The sequence below is a fragment of the Cinclus cinclus genome, chromosome 3 (genome assembly GCF_963662255.1).
Source record: "Cinclus cinclus chromosome 3, bCinCin1.1, whole genome shotgun sequence".
NCBI lineage: Eukaryota > Metazoa > Chordata > Aves > Passeriformes > Cinclidae > Cinclus > Cinclus cinclus.
In genome coordinates this window covers 112448968-112469023 of record NC_085048.1, presented here as the reverse complement: position 1 = coordinate 112469023, position 20056 = coordinate 112448968, and the positions used below count along the sequence as shown (strand labels likewise).

Sequence of the window (20056 nt, the reverse complement as noted above, 5' to 3'; positions counted from 1 at the left end):
GAAAGACAGGTGTCTGCTAGGGAAGGGAGGAGCCTTCCTTGGAATGGAGAATGTAAACCCCAAAGTAGTATAATTTTGAAATTAAGGGGCTCTCAGGCAAAAAGATATGAGGATAGGAATGACAGTTCTTTACTAGTATGTATAACCAGGCAAACAAAGCAACAACCAGAAGCAGGAACCCAGTGGCAATCCTCTTGCTGTAGGCTCTTTCCCTTGGGTGCAGTTCCCATCACAGCCAGAGGGGGTGCTGCTGGCTCCCGGCCGGACAGGGCAGTGTGGTGAAAAATTCCTTTTCCCAAGCAGTAGCTCAACCATCTTCCTCCGAAGCACCAAGAGAGTGACAGAGAGCAGCTGCTCCCAGTCCCGTCCTTTACCTGCCCCCAAATTCTTGTGGTATCTCCCCCGCTTAGAGAGAAACTCTCAGAGGAAAAAAGAAGTGTATCCAGATGCTACACTCCTCTCCCCCACCTTAGCCACTCTTTTGTTTTCCTTAAGAACCTGTAATTATCCAGCAGTTAATTTCCTATCAACTTAAGGGAAAAAAATTCTAAAATTAAAAAAAAAGAAAGAAACCCAACCCCCAGCACACTTACATACCCTAAGCTCAAAGGGGATCTGGTGAGGCTGACTTTTCAGGACATCATCACATATGCAAGCACCTTGTACTTGCTATCATCCACTTCTGACTCTAGAGTTCCCTTGTGCAAAAATTAAGGCTGAAAAGCCCTTCTAGCTGTGTTGGTGTACCAGTTGTGTTCACAGTGACAGACAAAGGGATTCCAGTCTGAATGATTCAGACACCCTACAGCAAACTGCACAGCCCTGCTGTAGCCCTCAGGTAATGCAGTTCATGGAAAGGTGCCTTTGGGCAGGCTATAAACCAAGTTGCACAGCCACATCCTGTAGCTCTCATTTGCTTCATTTTGGCTAACGGCACTCAAAGGAACAAGATAACTAATGGAGTGGGATCCATCCACAAAAGGCAAAATTAAGAAGTCTTGGAAAGAAAACAACTGCTAACTGAGCAATTTATCTTCATTAGGGTCTTTGAGAAAAGACAGTGAATTTCAGTATCGTGAAGCGGTATTTCACTCACACTATGGAAGCAGTGAAATGGGTAATGAAACAGCAGAGACAAGTACAAATGGACTGCTTCAAGTTCCTAATTCAAAGATCAAATCCACAAATACCTAGGCTTCAACTTCTGTTAATTTTTTAAGCTTAAGTAAGAAATTAAATCAATTTCAAAATTGCACCACAAAGGAAACTGCTTCAGTGGATAGCATAAATATTTAATTTTGTGTTTGGCAAAGTGAATATTAAAATCTGTGGTTTGTCCTCCATAGGCTGGAGTCCCCAACAGGCAGCAAGAGGGAATTTATTGCTAACACGGAGAATTAATCAGAGTAGGAACCTCTGAGGCTGCAATCAAAACCAGTGCAGATGAGGATCCACAATAGCACACTGCAACAGGAACACTTTGCTTTTCCACTCAGGTGATTCAGTGCTCAATTCTCTTGCCAAACTAGTCTACTGGCAGTTCCTTCTCTTTGACTTGAACTGTCTAACACTTGATTTTCAATATCCAAGGTAGTTGCCTGGTTTTTAATTTCAGGGAGAACTTGAGCCACCAACCTTGGACACTGGTCTGGCCTTAGACCAGTCATTGGCACTGGGTGTTGCAATGAAGTGAATCTAATCCCTCACTTTCAATCAAAACCAGCTCATTGCTGCAGAGTGATTTGATGTTTATCAGTCAGTATCTATATACAATTACTTTAAAATAACATCCATTATATAATGAAAGTGCTATTACAGAGAGGAATTGTATTGCTTTTTAAGGACTATCTCTGCTTTCGCTTTCTAGCCTCTATGCCAAATAAAATACTAACAAGAGTATCAGATCCCAGGATGAGACCCTTTCAATCATTTATTAAGTAACAGCTTGTATACCATGACACAGATAAGACTACTTTTGTCTCTACATAAAATTCTTCTTTCCTTAAAAATAAGCTTAGACAAGAATTTCCCAAAGAATTGCCTTGCACCTTTTAAAACACATGCAGTTAAATCATCTGTGGAAAAAATTCATTATGCAAAATATGACATTAACAAATCAGTTGTCCTATGTGTTGTTCAGCACTGTAATAAAATTATGCACCTTGAATAATGCAGTAAGCCAATAAATTTTTGTATGACTTCACAAGCTTCTGCAGTGTAATTCACATATACTTCTCTTTTTCTCTGAAAGTCAAGAAATATGGCTGTGCTCACATGCTAGTCCAGGAGACAATTAAAGATACATCCCACTGGTAACAGGCTGATTCTATTCATGACATTAAAGCCCTGGACTAGATCTGAGGCAGAAAGATACCTTTTGTTTGTTTGATTTCTTCACTGATCCAAAGAGCAAGCAAAGCTATGAACTGAAATTACAACATATAACATCTCAGGGGAACTGTTCTAAAGTAACACTGAACATCACGTGGTGGCAAAATGAAATTCAGTTTTGTACACACAGGCTTAAATAAATCAAATACGCTCACCAGAAGGCGAAAAAGGAAGCAATGTTTAACCTAGGAGAGGTGCTGCAAGGCTTAAAGGTCATTAACAAAAAACAGAGGCACTGATGCTAAATCAGCCACGGTACTTTAAGCCCTCTCCTCTCTGCCATGGGAAGCACGCTTTTATTTTTGGTTTGGTTTGTGGGGGTTTTAAAATGGAAATGAAAAAAAGCCCTGTAACTTTTTAAATACCACTGCCTCTACATGAGCTAATGTACATGTCCTATATTTCTATGCAGCAAATTCAGAGCAGGTTTGAAGACCATGTAAATATCAAGAATATATCCACAAAGTAATGGGTTTTGTTAAAAAATATTGACCTTAAAGAACAAATTCACAACTGCTGAAGTCTGCCCTGTCTCTCCAGAAACAGCAGTTTTTTACCCAGTTCTTATAGGTACATCACAAAAGTAAAAATACTGAGCCAGACAACACCAGCCAGATCTTGAATAATAAATAAGATAGCAGCACACTTCTCTGCTATTCTTCTTTTCAAAACAGACAGAGAATAATAAATCAGAACATCATTTGAAATTGATGGAGTTGTGTCCTGGGTCCAGAATAGTACCTGAGGTGACTGTAAGCCCTTCTGGTATTCTAGTTCCAGGTATTCAGTATGGGCTCTACTAGGTCACAGAATGAGCAAGTAAAGAGCTCACCACAGTAGTGATTTCATTTTGTAGTTATTACTGAAAAAGCCTTCAATTTCCTCAACAATCACCAAGTATCTGGGCTTAGGTCAAAGGAAAAACTAGTGGAATTACAGTCAAAAGAAGACAAACTGAGTGCAAACAAGTTGCTACTGCTTAATTTACAAGAGTTAAAATAGATGAGATTACAAGAAGTAAGAATTCTAATAATCCAGCTTCAGAGTTTATAGGAAGACAGGTTGGCTTGTCCCCCACCTCTTATCTAACAACTTATTTTGCAAAGTTGAAAGTTTTTCACTTCTTAGATTTAAAAGCAAACAAGCAAAAAGGCAGCTGAAAAAAAAAACAGGGAGTCCCACTTTAACATTTGCATTTATCTTCATTAAGGTAGCATTATTTTTAAAGTTACAGTTATGAAGAAAAATAACTTTGATTAGGTCATCTTTTTTCTACATGTTCTTTTTCTATATTAAATAAATTTCTTTGTCAAGTAACTGATGATCCTCTCTACATATCACTCAGTGCTACAATGTTACGCAATCACTTATTTTCCTTTTAGCACAGTAATGGCCTTCCTATTTCTCCTGCAGACAAAATGAGAAAACCAACATTAGTTACACTGCTGGCTCATGCTCTCTGGCATGTGAGCATCTTTTTTAAAAAAGGGTGCAGTAAACATGCTTTTTATTCCACACAGGCTGAAGCACATGGGCAGTACAGCAGTGCTGTATACCACCCAGGTAGAGCTAAGCATAGATATTTCCCAGCTCCAAAGAAATGGAAAGAAATCAGTAATTAATTCTTAGGTACCAAGATTGTCAGGTGTTTTCCCAGAGAACAAAATGAAAGTCCAAACACATCCAGCTAAATGCCATCTAGCTCTGAGTGTTTGCTAATGCTTAGCTCAGAGCTGTATAGTCAAACAGGTCCAAAAAAATGGAAATCACAAAGATTCAGAGAAAATGTCAGGTTGGGCAGAATTTTTAAGAGGTACAGAATTCTTTTTTCCAACCAATTTTTAAAAATAAACCCAGCTTACTGAAATACCCTCTATTACTTTCCCCTGCATCTTTACCTCACATAGGAAAAAAGAGTAAGAAATTGAGGCAGGCATGAGATTTTACTAAAAAGAAGCAGCCAAATGAACTTCCATTTATAAGATAGGCACTGCTTCATGATTCACCTCTTAGCATTCTTAGCCAGCTCCACAATTTTCAGGTTGATGGGGAAAAAACCTGAAGCACATCACCAGTTGTTAATTGCTCAGAGCCAGAGCTCTGAGGTAAAAGCAAGTTAACCTACAGAACTGAAACCTACTTCTGCTCACCCAAACATCCCTTAATTTTCAGAGGGGGTGCACAAGAACCTTCAAGCTGTACCTACAACACACCAAGGAGGTATGTTCATAGGGAGTCATAAGGCTAAGGCAATAAAATAAGTAAAATAAAAACAAAGAAGCTAGCTGCTGCTACAGATTTTCAGGGCAAGTAGCAAATTAAAGTCTTGGATTATGGAGTAAACTCCTTGGTTTCTTTAATTCAGGAAGCTTTGTAAAGGGAAAAAAGGGCATATAAATTGTTAGAGAAATATGAGTCTTTGGATTATTTTATTATAATAGGAAATACAAATTGTGCAATGAATTCTATTGAAAAAACTCTGAACACACTTTTCATCTAGTTTTGGCATTCCATTTTATTAAAAACCTGGCCCACATTTCCCTTCCAATTGATAGTTTTCCCCTTCAGATACTTTGATTATGCATTAGTTTGACCTACTGAGGTTGAAGTATAATGCTGACAGCAGAGAAATGAAGTACCAGTCCATCATTCTTAGTTATGTCCCTGTAAGAAACAGCTGACAAGTCTGTCACTACATCAAATATGTGCTTGCTGGGCACTGAGCTGTAGTAAAGGTTGTGTTTGCAATGTTTTGATGCCTGACAGCACTTGGAGATTCTTGAAGGAATAGAGCAGGAAGGGAAGGGGAGCTAAACCATATTGCTCCTGCCAATGAGCCCAAGATCCAACAAAATCTGCCATGGACTCTTCTCATCAAATATAGAAAGATCCAGATCACACCCAGCAGCATGTGGGGAATAAAGGAGAATTTTTTCCCATCATTGTAAGAAAATCTACAATTCAGAGGCTGCAATACAAACTCAGCAGTCCTTCAAGTCCAGTCATTTAGCATGACATGGTCTGGCAAGGAGTAGTCACTCATGCTGGGAGAGCCAACCTTTCCCTGCTGTGGTGCATGATCAGCAGGCACTGGCACCCACACTGCAGAGTCCATAAAAACTGACAATTATCAGCAGTGCTCTCAGCAAAGGGCAGGAATACTGGACTTGTGGTTGCAATGGCACTCAGAAAATAAACATGGCAGGTTGTTAAAGATGACCACCTCTAGAGGCTACACCAAGCTATTGTTACAGAACAGCCAAAGTGTAGCTTTACAAAGAGGGAAATCAAAGTGTATTAAGTGGTTCGGGCTGTGGCTACAACAGAGTGACCTGGTCCCATGTGGGTTATGGAGAGGGGAGGACAGGGAAAGCTAGTCTGGTGATGCAGAGGAACTGAAAGTGAAAGCCAACAAGACAGAAAACTGGTTGGGTATTTTCCTCCTCATGAAAGGCTTCTCAGCTGACAAGAGAACTGTTAACAACCGCACAGCTGGTGTTTCACCTAAATTGCATGAATATGGGAGACAAATGAACACATCAAAATGACACTGTAGAAGAAACAAAAGGAGGTGAAAATTTCAGAGAAGAGACTCAAAAAATGTAATGCAAACTATTACTTACATTTCTTCTATAATAAAAAGCAAGCACAGCTTGATTTAAAATTCTTAGAGTTAAAAGATCTTGAAGACCTATTGAGTGTTATTACTGTTGTAAGCTGATAGCATCCCAGGGGAGAATTATAATGTGACTAATACCTGTCAAGACATGCTGGGCTCTCAGGGATTTTAATACACCAATTTAGATGCTTTGGCATTAATTAAAGTTTGCATTGTTTATTTCATGTGAAATCAGCTAAATCCAAAATTACAGAGAGAAAAGGTAGAATCTTCAGAATGTGTTCATGTAAATCCACACATATTAAATTTTTCAAGTGTTTAAGATTTTAAATAGTACATGATCATTCCAGATTCCTCTGTAAAAGATTAGTATATTTGATCATAGCTGACATTTTCTGTAATGTTAATTACTGGATGTTTAAATTTAAGAAATGTCCTAGACATCATTAGATGCCTGACAGAAGGATTCACAACTACATCTGTCAGACATGGTATCACTGTTGACTAATCCTGCAAATGAGTTAAGTGCCACTGAACCAAAGTGATTTAGTTTCTCACACGAAGGAATTCTAAAAAACATGTGCTAACATTGAAATCATAAAGTCCTTGAACACAGCACACCATCCTCACCTTTGAACATATTTAAAAAGGGATTCACCTCATTTAACAAAAGTCAAAGCACGATTTGTCTGAAAAACATTTCCTACTATTCCCGATCTACATCAATGCTTACAAGTCAGGACAGCACAGGGAACGTGTGACTGAGGTATCCATTACCATATACATTTGAATTTAATGAAATAACAACTATACAGTACTGGAAGTAGCCGAATTTTCATCAAATACAAGCTCCTGGTCCACAGAAAAAACACGTTATCCCAGGCAGTATGTTTCCACAGCCCATAGTATCATTATTTGCTCTGCTAAAGTCTATGCCTCTTACTGCAATGCTTAAAAAAGAGGCAATGCACAGTAGAACAAACATTAAAAAACTGCTATTTAAACAATCTGTCAAATTGCTGATTTTAACACAAAAGCTACGATTTACTTCAATGTGGCTAGCATTTTATTAGACATTGTGCACTGCTATTCTGTTCCCTGGTAAGAGATGTTCATTAATGATATTGCTTCTATTGGGAATGAAACAGAAATTATGAACATTATACCTAAATCAAAGCAATCTGCAATAAGACAGGTGTTCAAAAATACCTTACCTACCTACATAGCTGCCAAGAAGTAAAATATTAATATGGAGAACATAAATGCATGCAACTAAAATCAAACAATGCAAAGCAAACAACCATACCAAAATTAAGTACCAGGATGGAAAAGACTGAATTAATTTCAAATTAACTATATTAACTTACAGGTACAGTGAAGAACAGGTGTTTAGAGTACTGGAGAAGCCTGCTGGGGGGTTGTATTTCCTTTCCTTTTTGCCTGAGGAATTTTTTCCCACTGACATGCTAAGAAGCACTGTTGGCTAGGTCCTTGGCAAGGGGCCAGGGGAGCAGGGGAACCTCCCTGGTTTTTTTGGAGTTTCTCTTGTGGAGAGGGACACCTCAAGATTAGAAGCAGGAAAAGTAGGATGGGGGCAGTTACTGTCTCTTGTTCACTCTTGGTTTTGGAGGAGGAGGGCTGCTGCTAGTACCACCATCCCAACACCAGGAGCTGCCTTTCCTTCTTCTGCTGTTGGACCCCAATCCCCTGCCCCTGCCAGGATGCTGTCCTGCTTCAGTTTGCTATCTCCAAGCATCCTGTTGGAGCACCGGGACCGACACTGCTCCAAGGATTCGTGAGCAGAGTCTCTCCTCCACCCTTCCCATCTGGGACACAGCTGCCATCACCCCCAGCTCTCCTGCAGCTGTGCAGGGATCCACACACCTGCCCTGTCCACTGGGAACCTGCCAGAGCTCACTGCCAATGGCGATGGTAACTGCACCAGGGGGGAAAAGAGCACACAACCAAAGGAACTGTGACTGGGTTCCTGTTAATTTCATAGTTATTGTTGTTTAGATTGGCCTTGTTGTAGATTTAGTAGAGAACTGTTCTTCCTGTCCCCCTATCTTTCCCTGAGAACCTCTTGATTTCAAAATTATACTGACTCAGTGGGAGGGATTTTACTTTCTCCATTTCAAGGGAAGGTTCTGCTTTTCCCTAGCAGATACCTGTCTTTTCAAACCAGGACAAGGCCATTGTGATTTCGCAAAAGAAAGGGTACTACTTGTGAATTCCAGGTCTCCTACACTGTTTCACTTTGCAAGACTGGTTTATCCAGAGGGCTTGGCCAAAACTCTCCTTTAAAACCAGTTGAAAGTCCAGTAGTTAAGACTGGGTTTGCGACTTTCCTTGCCAAAATCACCACTGGGCCCAAAAAACTCTCCCTAAACCCCATCAAATTTTAATGAAGCTTTGTGAGGGAATAGTGTTCTCCACATGCACCATCTAATTCAGACTTCCCTGATGATACTTTTCTAACCAAAAATAACTACAGCATGAATTTTAATTAAGTTGTATCTAAATGTTAGTGGATGTTCAGGGATTTCCACACTGGTTAGGGTCTTAAACAATATCAGCAGCTAAATAACTATTCTTTGAGAAACAGAAAACAAAGGCTTTCAAACAGAAAAATCTTGAAGAATTCTGTGGTGCTCATTGCCTCCAAGGGACCACGTGTCTGACCCTCTTCTCCCAAGTGCACCATATACCAGAGTGGGATTTTGTTGCTGCTGTTTTAATTCAGCACATTCTGGATGTCAAATGTTTTAAATTCCGTTGAACTAATCCAAAATAAAAATATTTCACTTTCATTTTCCCATGGACACTTAAATTTTATAAAAAGGTTTACTTGGAGAAACCCTAGAGAGAGGCACAAGCCAATTCCAAAAGCACCAGCCAGAACTGATGCAGAAATGTCTGTCATCTGCTCTTTCATCCTTGTGCATTTCTCATTTCAACAATCTTAATTTACTTTCCACAGATGATGCCTTAAGCAAAAATGAATACTAGTGCTTTATGATTAAAGCAATTAACCACCTTGCACTTTCTCTGTGTGCAACTGATTAAGTGCATTGATTATAGAGAAAAATAAACGTTGCAGACAATGAGTGGTTTTTAGCTTGCAAAGTATCTTTGGCACCATCCCACATTGCTTGCACACCAGGTGTGCATTTAACCTGAAAATTATCCCTTTCAGGTGGTTCTAATACAGAATAAAGCTGGAAACGTTTTGCAGCATACATTGATCTGAAAATAATCTCGGGCAAATGCAACTACAATATATGAGTACCTTTTGATTCCAAAGGAACAGTGTTTTGAGGCTATTTTATAGCCAGTGTAAATCAGTGCATTCCCCTGGAGAGGCCAATGTCAGCAGAGTGGTGCCAACTCCAGCTGCATGGATAGTACTAAGCACCAAGTCCCAGGTCTTGTCAGCATTCAGGGTCCAGATCTCTTAAAATGGGCTTTAGCAAAGCCATTCACATAACAAATTTCTTTCAGTGGAAGAAATCCAGTTTTTTGCTGTGAACATAGCTCTGTGACACAAATCATCTCTCCTTAAGGCAATCACACCTCCCTCACAAGTCACAGCCTCCTTTGCAGAAAAAGCCTCTTTCTGTGCCCTCTGGCTATATGAAATAATCCAGAGGAGAAACAACCTTTAAATTCTTTTTGTTGTTCCATCTTTTTGATTGAGTTGAAAGCCAGAGATTACGATTACAGAAAATTTCTACCTTTCATTAAATAGGAAGACCCTGACATCTCCTTTGCACAGGCTTCTCTCCCATTGGTAACATTCATGTTAAGCAGCAGTAAGGTACAGAACAGAGCAACTGCACAGTCATCTTATTTAGACTTTAATACACGAGCACCAGTGATGTGTGCCTTTAATAACAGTTACTGCTGGGAGCAGGGAAGGACTGTTTGTAGGAGCCCATTATGTTCTCCAAGATTTGAAGCATTTTCTGTATGTGACTAATTCAGGACACCCCTCTGGTTATACTGAGAACTTTATATGCCTGGCTGATATGATCAGAGAAGGCATCATCTCTTTTTTAGCATTTAATTATGTTCTGAGAAAAAAAAAAAAAAAAACAAAACAACCAACAGATTGCACAGAATATAGAAATTAGCCCAGACGCAGTTTCTGCACAGAATAAAAGAAAAAATAGCCATGTCTGAAAGAGATAATTTAATTCTTTTCCCCGTAACTTCTAATTTTTGCCAGTGAAACTTGTCATGCATGTCCTGAGTAATTGTATTCTAAATGCTAAAATCAGCCCCTGAGCTGCCAGAAGCCACCTGAGCAGCATAAACAGCCCAAAAGAAGGCCACCAGTTTTGACTCCTAAGGCATCAGTCAGCCTCGCATTTAAACACTTGATCCATCCTTCCATCCTGGCAAAAGCTTCATTCTGTCTCAGCAATTTCTTAAAGCAGATTGTGGCAGAAATTTTATCAACAGCCTTCATCCATTCCATCAGCGTTCTTACTGAATTTTCAGTGCTAGCAGAAGGATGTACTGGGAATTTATCCCAGGGTTTGGTTGATAAATTTTAGGTTTTATGCTAGTGTTTATTTTAAAAAACCTATTAGCAAGAACTCAACTCCAAAGCAACACCAAAAAAACCCAAAAGAAATCAACCAAGCCCAAATCTAATTAGTTATGTGCTGAAACAAGTACATTCTGTTCTTTATTTTTTAATAATAAATGCCTTTTGTAACATTATAATTAAAATATATGCTAGCAATGACGGACAGCACATAGAGTTTGCCCATAAAATACCTTTAACTGTATCAGAAGCAAAGGTTTATTGAAATGAAGTGTTTAGTGCATGTGCTCAATAGCCCTTTGAAATCCAGTAGGAAATGCAGGGTAACTGTCTCAGCATCTTTTGAAAATCATGCCATGGGAATCAGATCTCATAAAGCTGCCTGAAATCATTGCCTGGCACTAGGCCAGTATGAACCTGGCTCTCCTATGGTTTGTGTCCATGATCCCTGAGGATCCCCTGGGTTCATGTTAAGTGCAGAGACACTGGGAGCATTTCAATGTCTTCAGAGCATTTCCAACAAATGCTGCTCTTGGAAGGGCAACACTTTTCTCCCCACCAGTTATATGTGGACTCTATTGGACTCAGAAAAAAAATCAGCTGGGATTTTGAGGTGGGGGGTGGGGAGTCACCAAGGCCAAACGTCAGTGGAGCTTTGTCAGCTCTACAAAATCCTACAACTAAGCCCCTGAGATTTTTCATGGAGATACTGATGGCTTGTACTGGTAAATCACTGTGATCAGGTTTATGGCTACCAGAACAGTTTGCTGGTCCTTTTTTGTGGTGTGCAGGGAAGCCAAATCATACTCAGAAATTCACGGTAATGAAGGAAAAACAGACTCTCTAAATGTAAGAAGATCCTTCCTGCTGTTGCTACACTTTGCTGCACACATTGCAGTGTGAAATTTATTGTCTGTACTATTTCTTTTTCCTTTTGTGGCTGCAAAGATTATTCAATAATGTTTTTGTTCCTCTAGCAAACAATGGCAAATGCAGCTCAGAACAGAAGTGGAACATTTCCTTGCTTCACTGCTAATAAAAGTGCAGAGGATCATGGCTTAATGCCGTGGGAAAACCCTTCAATAGCTGTGAGTAAAATATCACCCCCAGAATCCTCCAGTTCCAGTATGTTCATGATTGCCAGAAAGTTCTCTGCTTCCCTTGTTATCATTGGTTCCTTTTTGCTGCAATAATTTTTATATTCCTAATCACCCTTCTTTATTGGACCCCCTCCCTAAACTCCACCCTAATTCCTCCCCTCCTCCAAGTTTATAAATCCCCCTGACATGCCCTAACACCTGCTTTTGTCTATTTGCACTCGTGCATGGCACCAGCCTCCCTGTACCATCTTTCCCAGTTTATTCAGTGCAAACTCTTTGTCTTGCTGTTTGTTATTGTCTAATATTAAAGTTTCTTAGTTCCCAAACAATCGGGTCAGATTTTCTTTCTGCATAAAATCGCCGAGTTCTGTGAAGCCTCTGACCCTGATAGCTGGGCCAAGGTTGAAGACAACAGATTATTATTCCAAAAATATACTCCCACTCTCAGTAAGGTGGGGGGGAGTCGTTATGGTATTGGCTGGAGTCAAGTCATCAAAAAGCTATGAGGGAGAGGCTGCTTTGTGTTTGGAGATGCTGACAAAGTGGAAAGAGAAGATAGGTAAGACCATCTGCTGTTCACATTTGTATGAGAAATGGTAGATGAGAGTAAACTTTGACTAACCCTGAGGTAAACCCAAAAAGTCTTCCCTCATTCCTTACATAGGGACTTTCCTGCGTGCAGTGTGAGGGACAGCTGGCAAGGACCTTGGAAGATAAGGGTGCACCATAAGGGACTAGTAGCAGACAGCAAAGAAGAGGAGGTTTGGGGAAGGCCAGCAATGAAGCACTGCCCAGGCTGATGCTTGTTTGCACATGTTACATCTGTGCAATTCTACAGAGTTCAAAATCATTTAAATTGCTGTCTAAGTTTACTAAGAATTGCTGCTTGATTCTCATTCTACATGTATCAATACTTGGTGAAAATGTTACTTACATAGTCACCTCCAGTCTTCCTACAGAGGAAAACTTTGTCTTCTTCTCTCTCTCCCCCTAGGTTTTTTGAAACTTCACAGCTTCAGAGCTTCAGGCAGAGTTCAGAAACTGAAACCAGCAATTTCTTACTCCTGGCCTGAGTCCCTTGGTAGGATCCTAATTTTTCTAACTACTGCTAATCAGGGACAAACCCACTTATAGGAGATGATCAGTTCCCCACTGCTTTAAGTGGGATAATGCTGCTACACTGACCTTCACCAGCACACAGCTGTCAAGGATAAAATACCCCAATAAAAAACTGATATCAGAGAGAGCTCAGCTTATGTTTCTGTTTGCTGAGTTTTTTCTTTAAAATAGCTTGCTATGTCCATCCCCAGCAGCTGCTTTTGCCCCCTTTTATTAGACATATCTCAGATGCAGCCCCTGTAACTTGACTTTTCTTTCTCACTCAGAGGCTGTATCTTGGAGAAGTCAGTCCTGAAAAGTGTTGGGTTTATACGTATTGTATGTTTTGAACGCAAACCATGGTGTACATTAGGCCCCAGCCTTTTAATTATCAGTTCATAATGAAGGGCTCTCTTCACAGTGAAAAAAATAATCTCCTGGAGGTTTCCAAGGTTCCCTGCAGGGTTTCTAAGGCTTGGAAGAAAATACAGATCATTCAACGAGTCTCTCCACATTCACAACGTAGAATGGAAAATTCCAGCTTTGCCATAACCCCCTAATTCCAGAAAAGCAAGCAGCTATACTGCAGCAAGCTGGGAGGCAATGCTGGGAGAGCAGTCCACCCACACTGTGAGCAGCCACATGTCTTTCCATGTATATAAAGACCATTAAAAACAGAAATGGATGATTCAAGCAGTAAATCTTAAAATACTACAAAAAAAAAATACGGATGGAAGTGCACTCCATATGATAGGTCAAAGTGCAGCAGTCTTAAGAGAGCTAACCTCCATTAAATTATTCAAGCAAGAAAACCAGAAAGTCAAAATCATAAAAGCCAAATTAAACTGAGGAATCAAGGCCAAGGTTTTACACTTAAAAATGCTCAACTCCCAAAAACCACTCTGACAGACTTTCTAATTGCTCCCAATTTTCTAAGCAAGATGTACAGACACTGCCAGGGTATGCAGGCTTTAATACAATTGAGAAGTTTTTTATTTCCTAAAAGTAAACAATAGAACTTCAGAGAAAGCTGCCCCAAAGCACAGATACAGTGAAACACCAAGAATGTGGTATAGAAGTTGTACAAAGACAACTATAATTGCTGTGCCAGTCTGAATCGGGTTAACAACTCACTCCTTAAGAGATTGGTTTCATGGCATTTTTACAGCTAAACTGATCTTTTCTTCAGCAGAATTTAAGTCCTCATCTTTAGATCATGCCTGAATTACTACCTAATGGGAAAAAGGCCCCTGTGGCCTCTGAGAGACAGCAGATGCTGCCAGAGCAGGAACTCCTGGGACTCAAGTAGGTCCATGCAGCCTTGCAGGGAAAGACAAAAGTACAGGTGAACCAAGCCCTGCACTCAGTCTGCTGTGGTTGGGTGAGGGAGGTGATGGCAGGTCAGGAGAAGGAATCAACCTTGTCCTTAACCAGCCATCACCTCAGACACAGCACTGTGACAACCTAGGACTACAGACCTCATGTGTAGGCAAGACCTATTTTTGAATTTCAGTATTAAATCCTGGAGGTCTTTTCTCCTTCAAGATCTTTCCGATGGGATTTCTGCTCCTCCTTTAATGACTGTCTTACCAACCAGCCATTTGCTTCTGCATTTTGTATTAGCCAGCTAATCTCTCTTCCCTCCACAGCCTGATCACTGCTACTCTACAGAACTCCTCCTTACTTGGACAGTCACTCCTGCACAAATCTTTTCATATCCATATTTCAAAGTCAATCTCATCACAAGTTTTCCATGAGTGACATGAAAGTTTTGATGCCCCCATGTCCAGACAGCTTTTCTTTCCAATTTTTGTCCCAATATCTCTTAACCCTCAGATTTCTGTCCAGCTTCATTATTTCAGGATTTCTATCATCATGTCTGTGCACTGTCCTTCTCTGTGTCATTTTCCATTTATTTCCTCAATCCCCACTATTACCACTCTAAAACCAATATATTTCTGCTAAACCTGACAAATATTTATCCATCAAACAGAAAATATTTTGGAATTAAAAGAGAAAACACTGTATAACAGTAGAATCTAGTTTTGGTTTCTGGGCATGATCCTAGATTCACTGTTAACAACAGAACTGTTATATCAGAAAATTGTGCAGAATTTTTGCTTGTGTATTTGAAACATGATTTTTAGAAACAGAATATTCCCACATACTTCGTCCACATTTCCTCCTGAAAAGTGAATGTAGAGCATGTGCTTTGCCCACATCATGTGCTATAACATACACAGAGCACAATTCCTGCAAAGAAAAAGGCTGCCTTTCACACATTTCTTTATTTATATCAATTTATGGGAACATTCTACTGAGTTATATCACCTGGGAGAGAATACTGCAGTCAGGGCACAGGGTTTAATTAGCTGCTATTAAGCCAGTTCCTAAGGAGTGAACCTGGCTAATCTGCATTCTGTGGTCAGCTGTTACCCAAATTCCTTCTCCAAAGCCTTCTATAGATCTTCTATAACCACTTACTATATACCGAATGTGCTTTGCTACTTGCAACACAAATAGGTTTTCATCCTGTGTGTTATTGTGTTCCAAACGGCACGTATGTAAAAATAATTATCTTCCTCATTTTGGAGCTGTTGTATCCAAGTTGCTGACTTTTTTTTTTTTTTTCCAAAATCTCCAGCTCACCGTCCTCCTCTTTTCATTTAATTGCAATTGCAAACTCAACCACACTGCTGAAGCAGCCTGGGCTTCCCCCAGGAAGGGACCTGAAAGCACCTGGAGATAGGAGTGTTAGTGCCAATGGTGGGTTGGAGTGAGAGTTGAGAAATGCAAAAACGTTCTAGTCCAAAGGTCTGAATCCCGAGGTAGATTTGAGGAACAATCGATTTGCATAGCATGTGCTGAGAATACACAATCTGCACATGCTTTGAAGCACTGGATCAAAATACCTGTTACATAGGAATCAAACTGTTCCTGGAGGTGTCAAAGGCTAATACATGCCTTGTCACAGCCCACAGCTCCATGGCCCTCCGAGTGATAGGGCATTCTGCATCTTAATAGCAGGACTTAGAGAAAATTCACAGGTTACTCCTTTCTGTCCTAAATCCAATATTGCAAGCTGCAGCTTATTTAATGTGATACAAGACTGTCATTCCTCCACAACGAGCCTTGCCACGTTTCCATTCCTTGCACAGGCAGTCCCATTTTCAGTCTGCTTCTTTCAATGGGAAATGTATGATCACTAAGATCAAGTGTCTAGCTGTAGTGCTGTTCAACTTGCTATTTAAAATTTTGCAGCAGAGGGACTATAATAATAAGAAAATCCACATCTTACAGGAAAGGTCATCATGAACTTACGTAGTTTGATGCAAGATCTGGATGCAGATAATCAATTCCTGCAATAAGACAATGACAGAACAGAAACCAAAGGTTAAGAGTTTCAAAAAATATTTTCTAATGATCACAGAACAAGATTCCTTTACAACCAGAGAAAAATAATCATGGCGAATACTGCAACTGATTGAAGCGAGATTCCAATTTTTAAATGTGGATTCTCAATCATTTATGCAAAAATCCACACGCCATTTTCAAAAGTGAGCTGAATGACAAAGTTTACTGCTTTGTAGACTAGATCATATTTATTTTATAAGGATTAGTTTATGTCACAATTTATCTTCGTATGGTTTGTCATCTCAAAACATACCAAAACTTAAAAGATTGGTAAGCACTGGATCAGTACAGGATAGAAAAATGAGTATTTCTAACCACTGTAAACTAAGTGGAAAATTACCTGGAGTAGATTTGGTGTGATCACTAAGGCAAACATTTCAGATTATATGCATGAAAGAGAAATTCTAATATTGGATTAAACCATTTTAGGAAATATCTGTGTATAGGCTCCACATTTTGGTAGTGTGCTAAAGATTCTAACAGAGCACTGGTGTGTAATATTCTATTGCATGGCATCTTTCTACACATGGCAAATGTACAAATCCCAGCGGATGTTGTAGCAGAGGCAGCAGATCTACACTCCGCTGGGATAAGATGATCTATTACATAGTCAGATAAAACATACAAAGGAATGGCCACCAATCTCATGCTACATTTTCATCATCACCACACCATCCTCTTTTTCCAACCACCTCCACATTACATGCTCTATATCATTTGCAAGGAGAATGCCACATTATCACAGTTATTCTGGTGGAAAGACTAACGTTTTATTTTGTAGGTTCCTTAGCACTAGAGTTGCATTAGGAGACCCTTGTTAATGATCCAAATGATAGATGGACAATAAAAATCTCTAAGAAGAATCCTGTTATTCAGGCTGTCTATTTTAGAGTTACTAGAAACAAATTATAAGGCAAATCACTCCTTTCTCTGAAAGCTGTATCTGATGGACCACCAGTTTTATTGACACAAAGCTCAAATAGTTTGGGATCATTCCCATCACAGTCATGCCTTGCTAATCTGAAAGCCATGCCCTGCCTCTGTGAGATCAGTGAATTTGTGACACAAGAGATCATCTCTCAGATGAAATTTATCTTTTATCAATAAACAAATCAGGTTGCTCAAGGCCTTATCCAACCTGGCCTTGAAGACTGCCACAACCTCCCTTGGCAACCTGCTACAGTATCTCACCACCCTCATAGCAAAGAATTTCTTCCTAACATCCAGATGTCTGAGTTTCATTTCATACTTCCACAAAAACCTTGCCATAGGAGTAAGCAGGTGAGGAACAGAAATAAGTGAGGACAGACCCTGGCTTACCTTAGAAAACATATATGGATACAGACGTTTTATTTATTTTTAATATTATTCAGCCCCATTAAAGGAAAATATTCAAAATGTATTCCAAAGAAGAGTATTGAGAAACTGCATGGAATTCCTGTACTTCAGCAAGAACCCATAAGAAGAAGAGCTGTAACTTCAACTGTACCTTTTATCTTCATCTTTCCTGAACTTAGTCTGAAACTAGCAATATATCCAATATGCAGATCTTCATTGACATTCAGCATGAAAGCCCTTAATTATTTCAGCTATCAAGGATGACTTTGTAAATAATGTAACATAAAAAACATTTTCTAAAATATTATTTTGCACAGCAATTTCATCTTCCATTCAGTGCCTACAGAAGTCAAGGGGAGTTTTTCCTTAGGTTTAATGGCCATTACAGTGTGCTCTGGAAGATACCTGAGTGATAATTGCAAACTACTTCTAATGCTTGGATATCCATTCTTCAGTAACCCATCTTTGTATCATATTTTTCCTGAAGATCTCAAAGTATTTATGGAGGCTGGTAGTCTCACCACTACAAGCAATTGATTATTAATTTCTAATATATGTATTTTTTTTACTTCAATTTAATGAAAAAAGTCTACTTAAAAGCATTAAATTAGCACTCAGACTTCACTTACCATCATCCATAATTCCTATGGTTACTCCCTTCCCTGTGTATCCCATCTCCCACGCTTCAGCTACATTAAGGTCAAGTCCAGGAGTCCCATCTGCTTGACCAGTGTTAATCTAATAAATCAGTGAAAAAAAACAAAACAAAACAAAACTCTTTTTACTTGACTGGCATTATTTCCACAGCCACTGGTTTTTCCTATATGTCTCTGCATGCATCTTTGGTACAGAAAATATATTCCATATGTTTTTGGAGTACACATCTGTCCATAACTGTATCTACTGCAATAATGCAGCTGTAAAAAAAAGAAAAAAACTGAAAAATACCAAAACTGGCGGAATTCAATTTTTTATGGTTTATAAGATTTGGTTAAACACTGGATCTTTTGGATCCCAAAAAAGGACTTTTCTGCTTAACATGTCAGCCAGTGGGTCAATACAGGAAAACAGTTAGAACAACTGATTTTACAGAGGACATTTTTATGAGCAGGAAATACTTTCTTCTTGAAAGCAGGGATCTACTGTATAGCTTCCTAAATTTTTGTTATTTTTATCACTGAAACATTTCGATTAACTACCAGAAAATAAGTGAATTAATCCTCACTTTAGTTTATTGACTCATCAAGGATAAAATCCTATCCATGCTAATGTGCCCCCAATTCATTTGAAAACTCTTGCCTCAATCAAAAAAAAAAAACCTACAGCCATATTAGATGGAATCATGAATGTAAGAAATGAACTAAGAGGAAGAAACATTACTCTTAACCAAAAAATACCCTTCTTAAGTTAACAAGGCAGTACTGCATTCACTGAATATTTCATCATAAATATGTTGCAACAATAAAACTGACCGGAATTACTTTAGTAACTTTTTAAATAAAAAAATCATTTCATTTCAAAGTAAAAACATAATTTTTCTTTTATGACTAAAGACTTCTCCCTGTAAAAATGACACAGAAAAACTGGAACAATTTAGCAAAATACTAATTTCCTTTGACATTAGCTTAAGCCAAAATTCACCAGTTTTCAGCTGTTCTGTTTTTGACAAAAGAATTATATTCAAATTTCCATAAGAAAAGAAAAGCTTTAACTTTTGATATCAAATACATTATCATCTTTTGTCACAATTCCATAACAATACTTTATCTGGCAACAGCTTAAAGACATGATTCATATGCAGTTCTAGGGGCTAACACCAGCAATTCCCACAGGACATCAATACAGTCCACTTTCAAGCCTTCTAAGGATCTTTCCATTGACTGAAATGAAATTTATCTCTTGAAATGTGCTGCATCTTCCCAATATAAAAAGGGTACAATTAAAACCAACACAACAGAGCTTTGGATCCATTCCCAAGTCCTGCATTTGGAAAGAACTGTTGGAAAACACTGCAACCACATAGAATGGCTTGAATGACAATTACTTAGTTATGATTGCTGTGATTTTCTCTCAAAACTTACCAGGTACCATTGCTTCGTAAATAAAGGATCATTCATGTTGATGTCAATGTCATTGATGTCTCTGTATCCTCTCTTCCTTCTGATGAAGCCCTCCTGTTGCACAGCTTTCCTCACCTGGAAGGGTTAATTTTTGCATCTTTAGCTCGGCATTCTTGACACACACATAAAAAAAGCTTTCTTTAGACTTGTTTTCATGAGAGATAAGTGTTACGAAAACACACTATTACTGTTTGTGTCATTCATTTGCAACTTCTAAACCAGGGACTGATTCCAGTCAGAATTTACAAAGAGGTAGAGAGCTCCAGGACTACTGCAACAGCTGTAAGGGAATGAGACTCCTCCAGAGTGTCCTATCTGGAGAAAAGCTCAGCTTGAATATGTTTTAGACACGGAACAATCAGCATAAGAGTGAGCCCCTCTCCAGGCATCATTATTATCATGAGTCTTCCTGCCATAGTTTTAT

At 39.1% G+C, this 20056-nt stretch overlaps 1 protein-coding gene across 1 annotated transcript in view; it reads right to left on the bottom strand.

Moving 5' to 3' along the window:
- The window catches only part of PCSK2 (proprotein convertase subtilisin/kexin type 2), a 100963-nt gene that overhangs the window by 32546 nt on the left and 48361 nt on the right, over nt 1-20056 (bottom strand). The window contains exons 3-5 of the mRNA XM_062489453.1: nt 19594-19707; nt 18142-18250; nt 16082-16119 (exon numbers count right to left, since the gene is read on the bottom strand). Coding sequence (XP_062345437.1) covers nt 16082-16119; nt 18142-18250; nt 19594-19707 — 261 coding nt within the window. The remainder of the gene's footprint in view (nt 1-16081; nt 16120-18141; nt 18251-19593; nt 19708-20056) is intronic.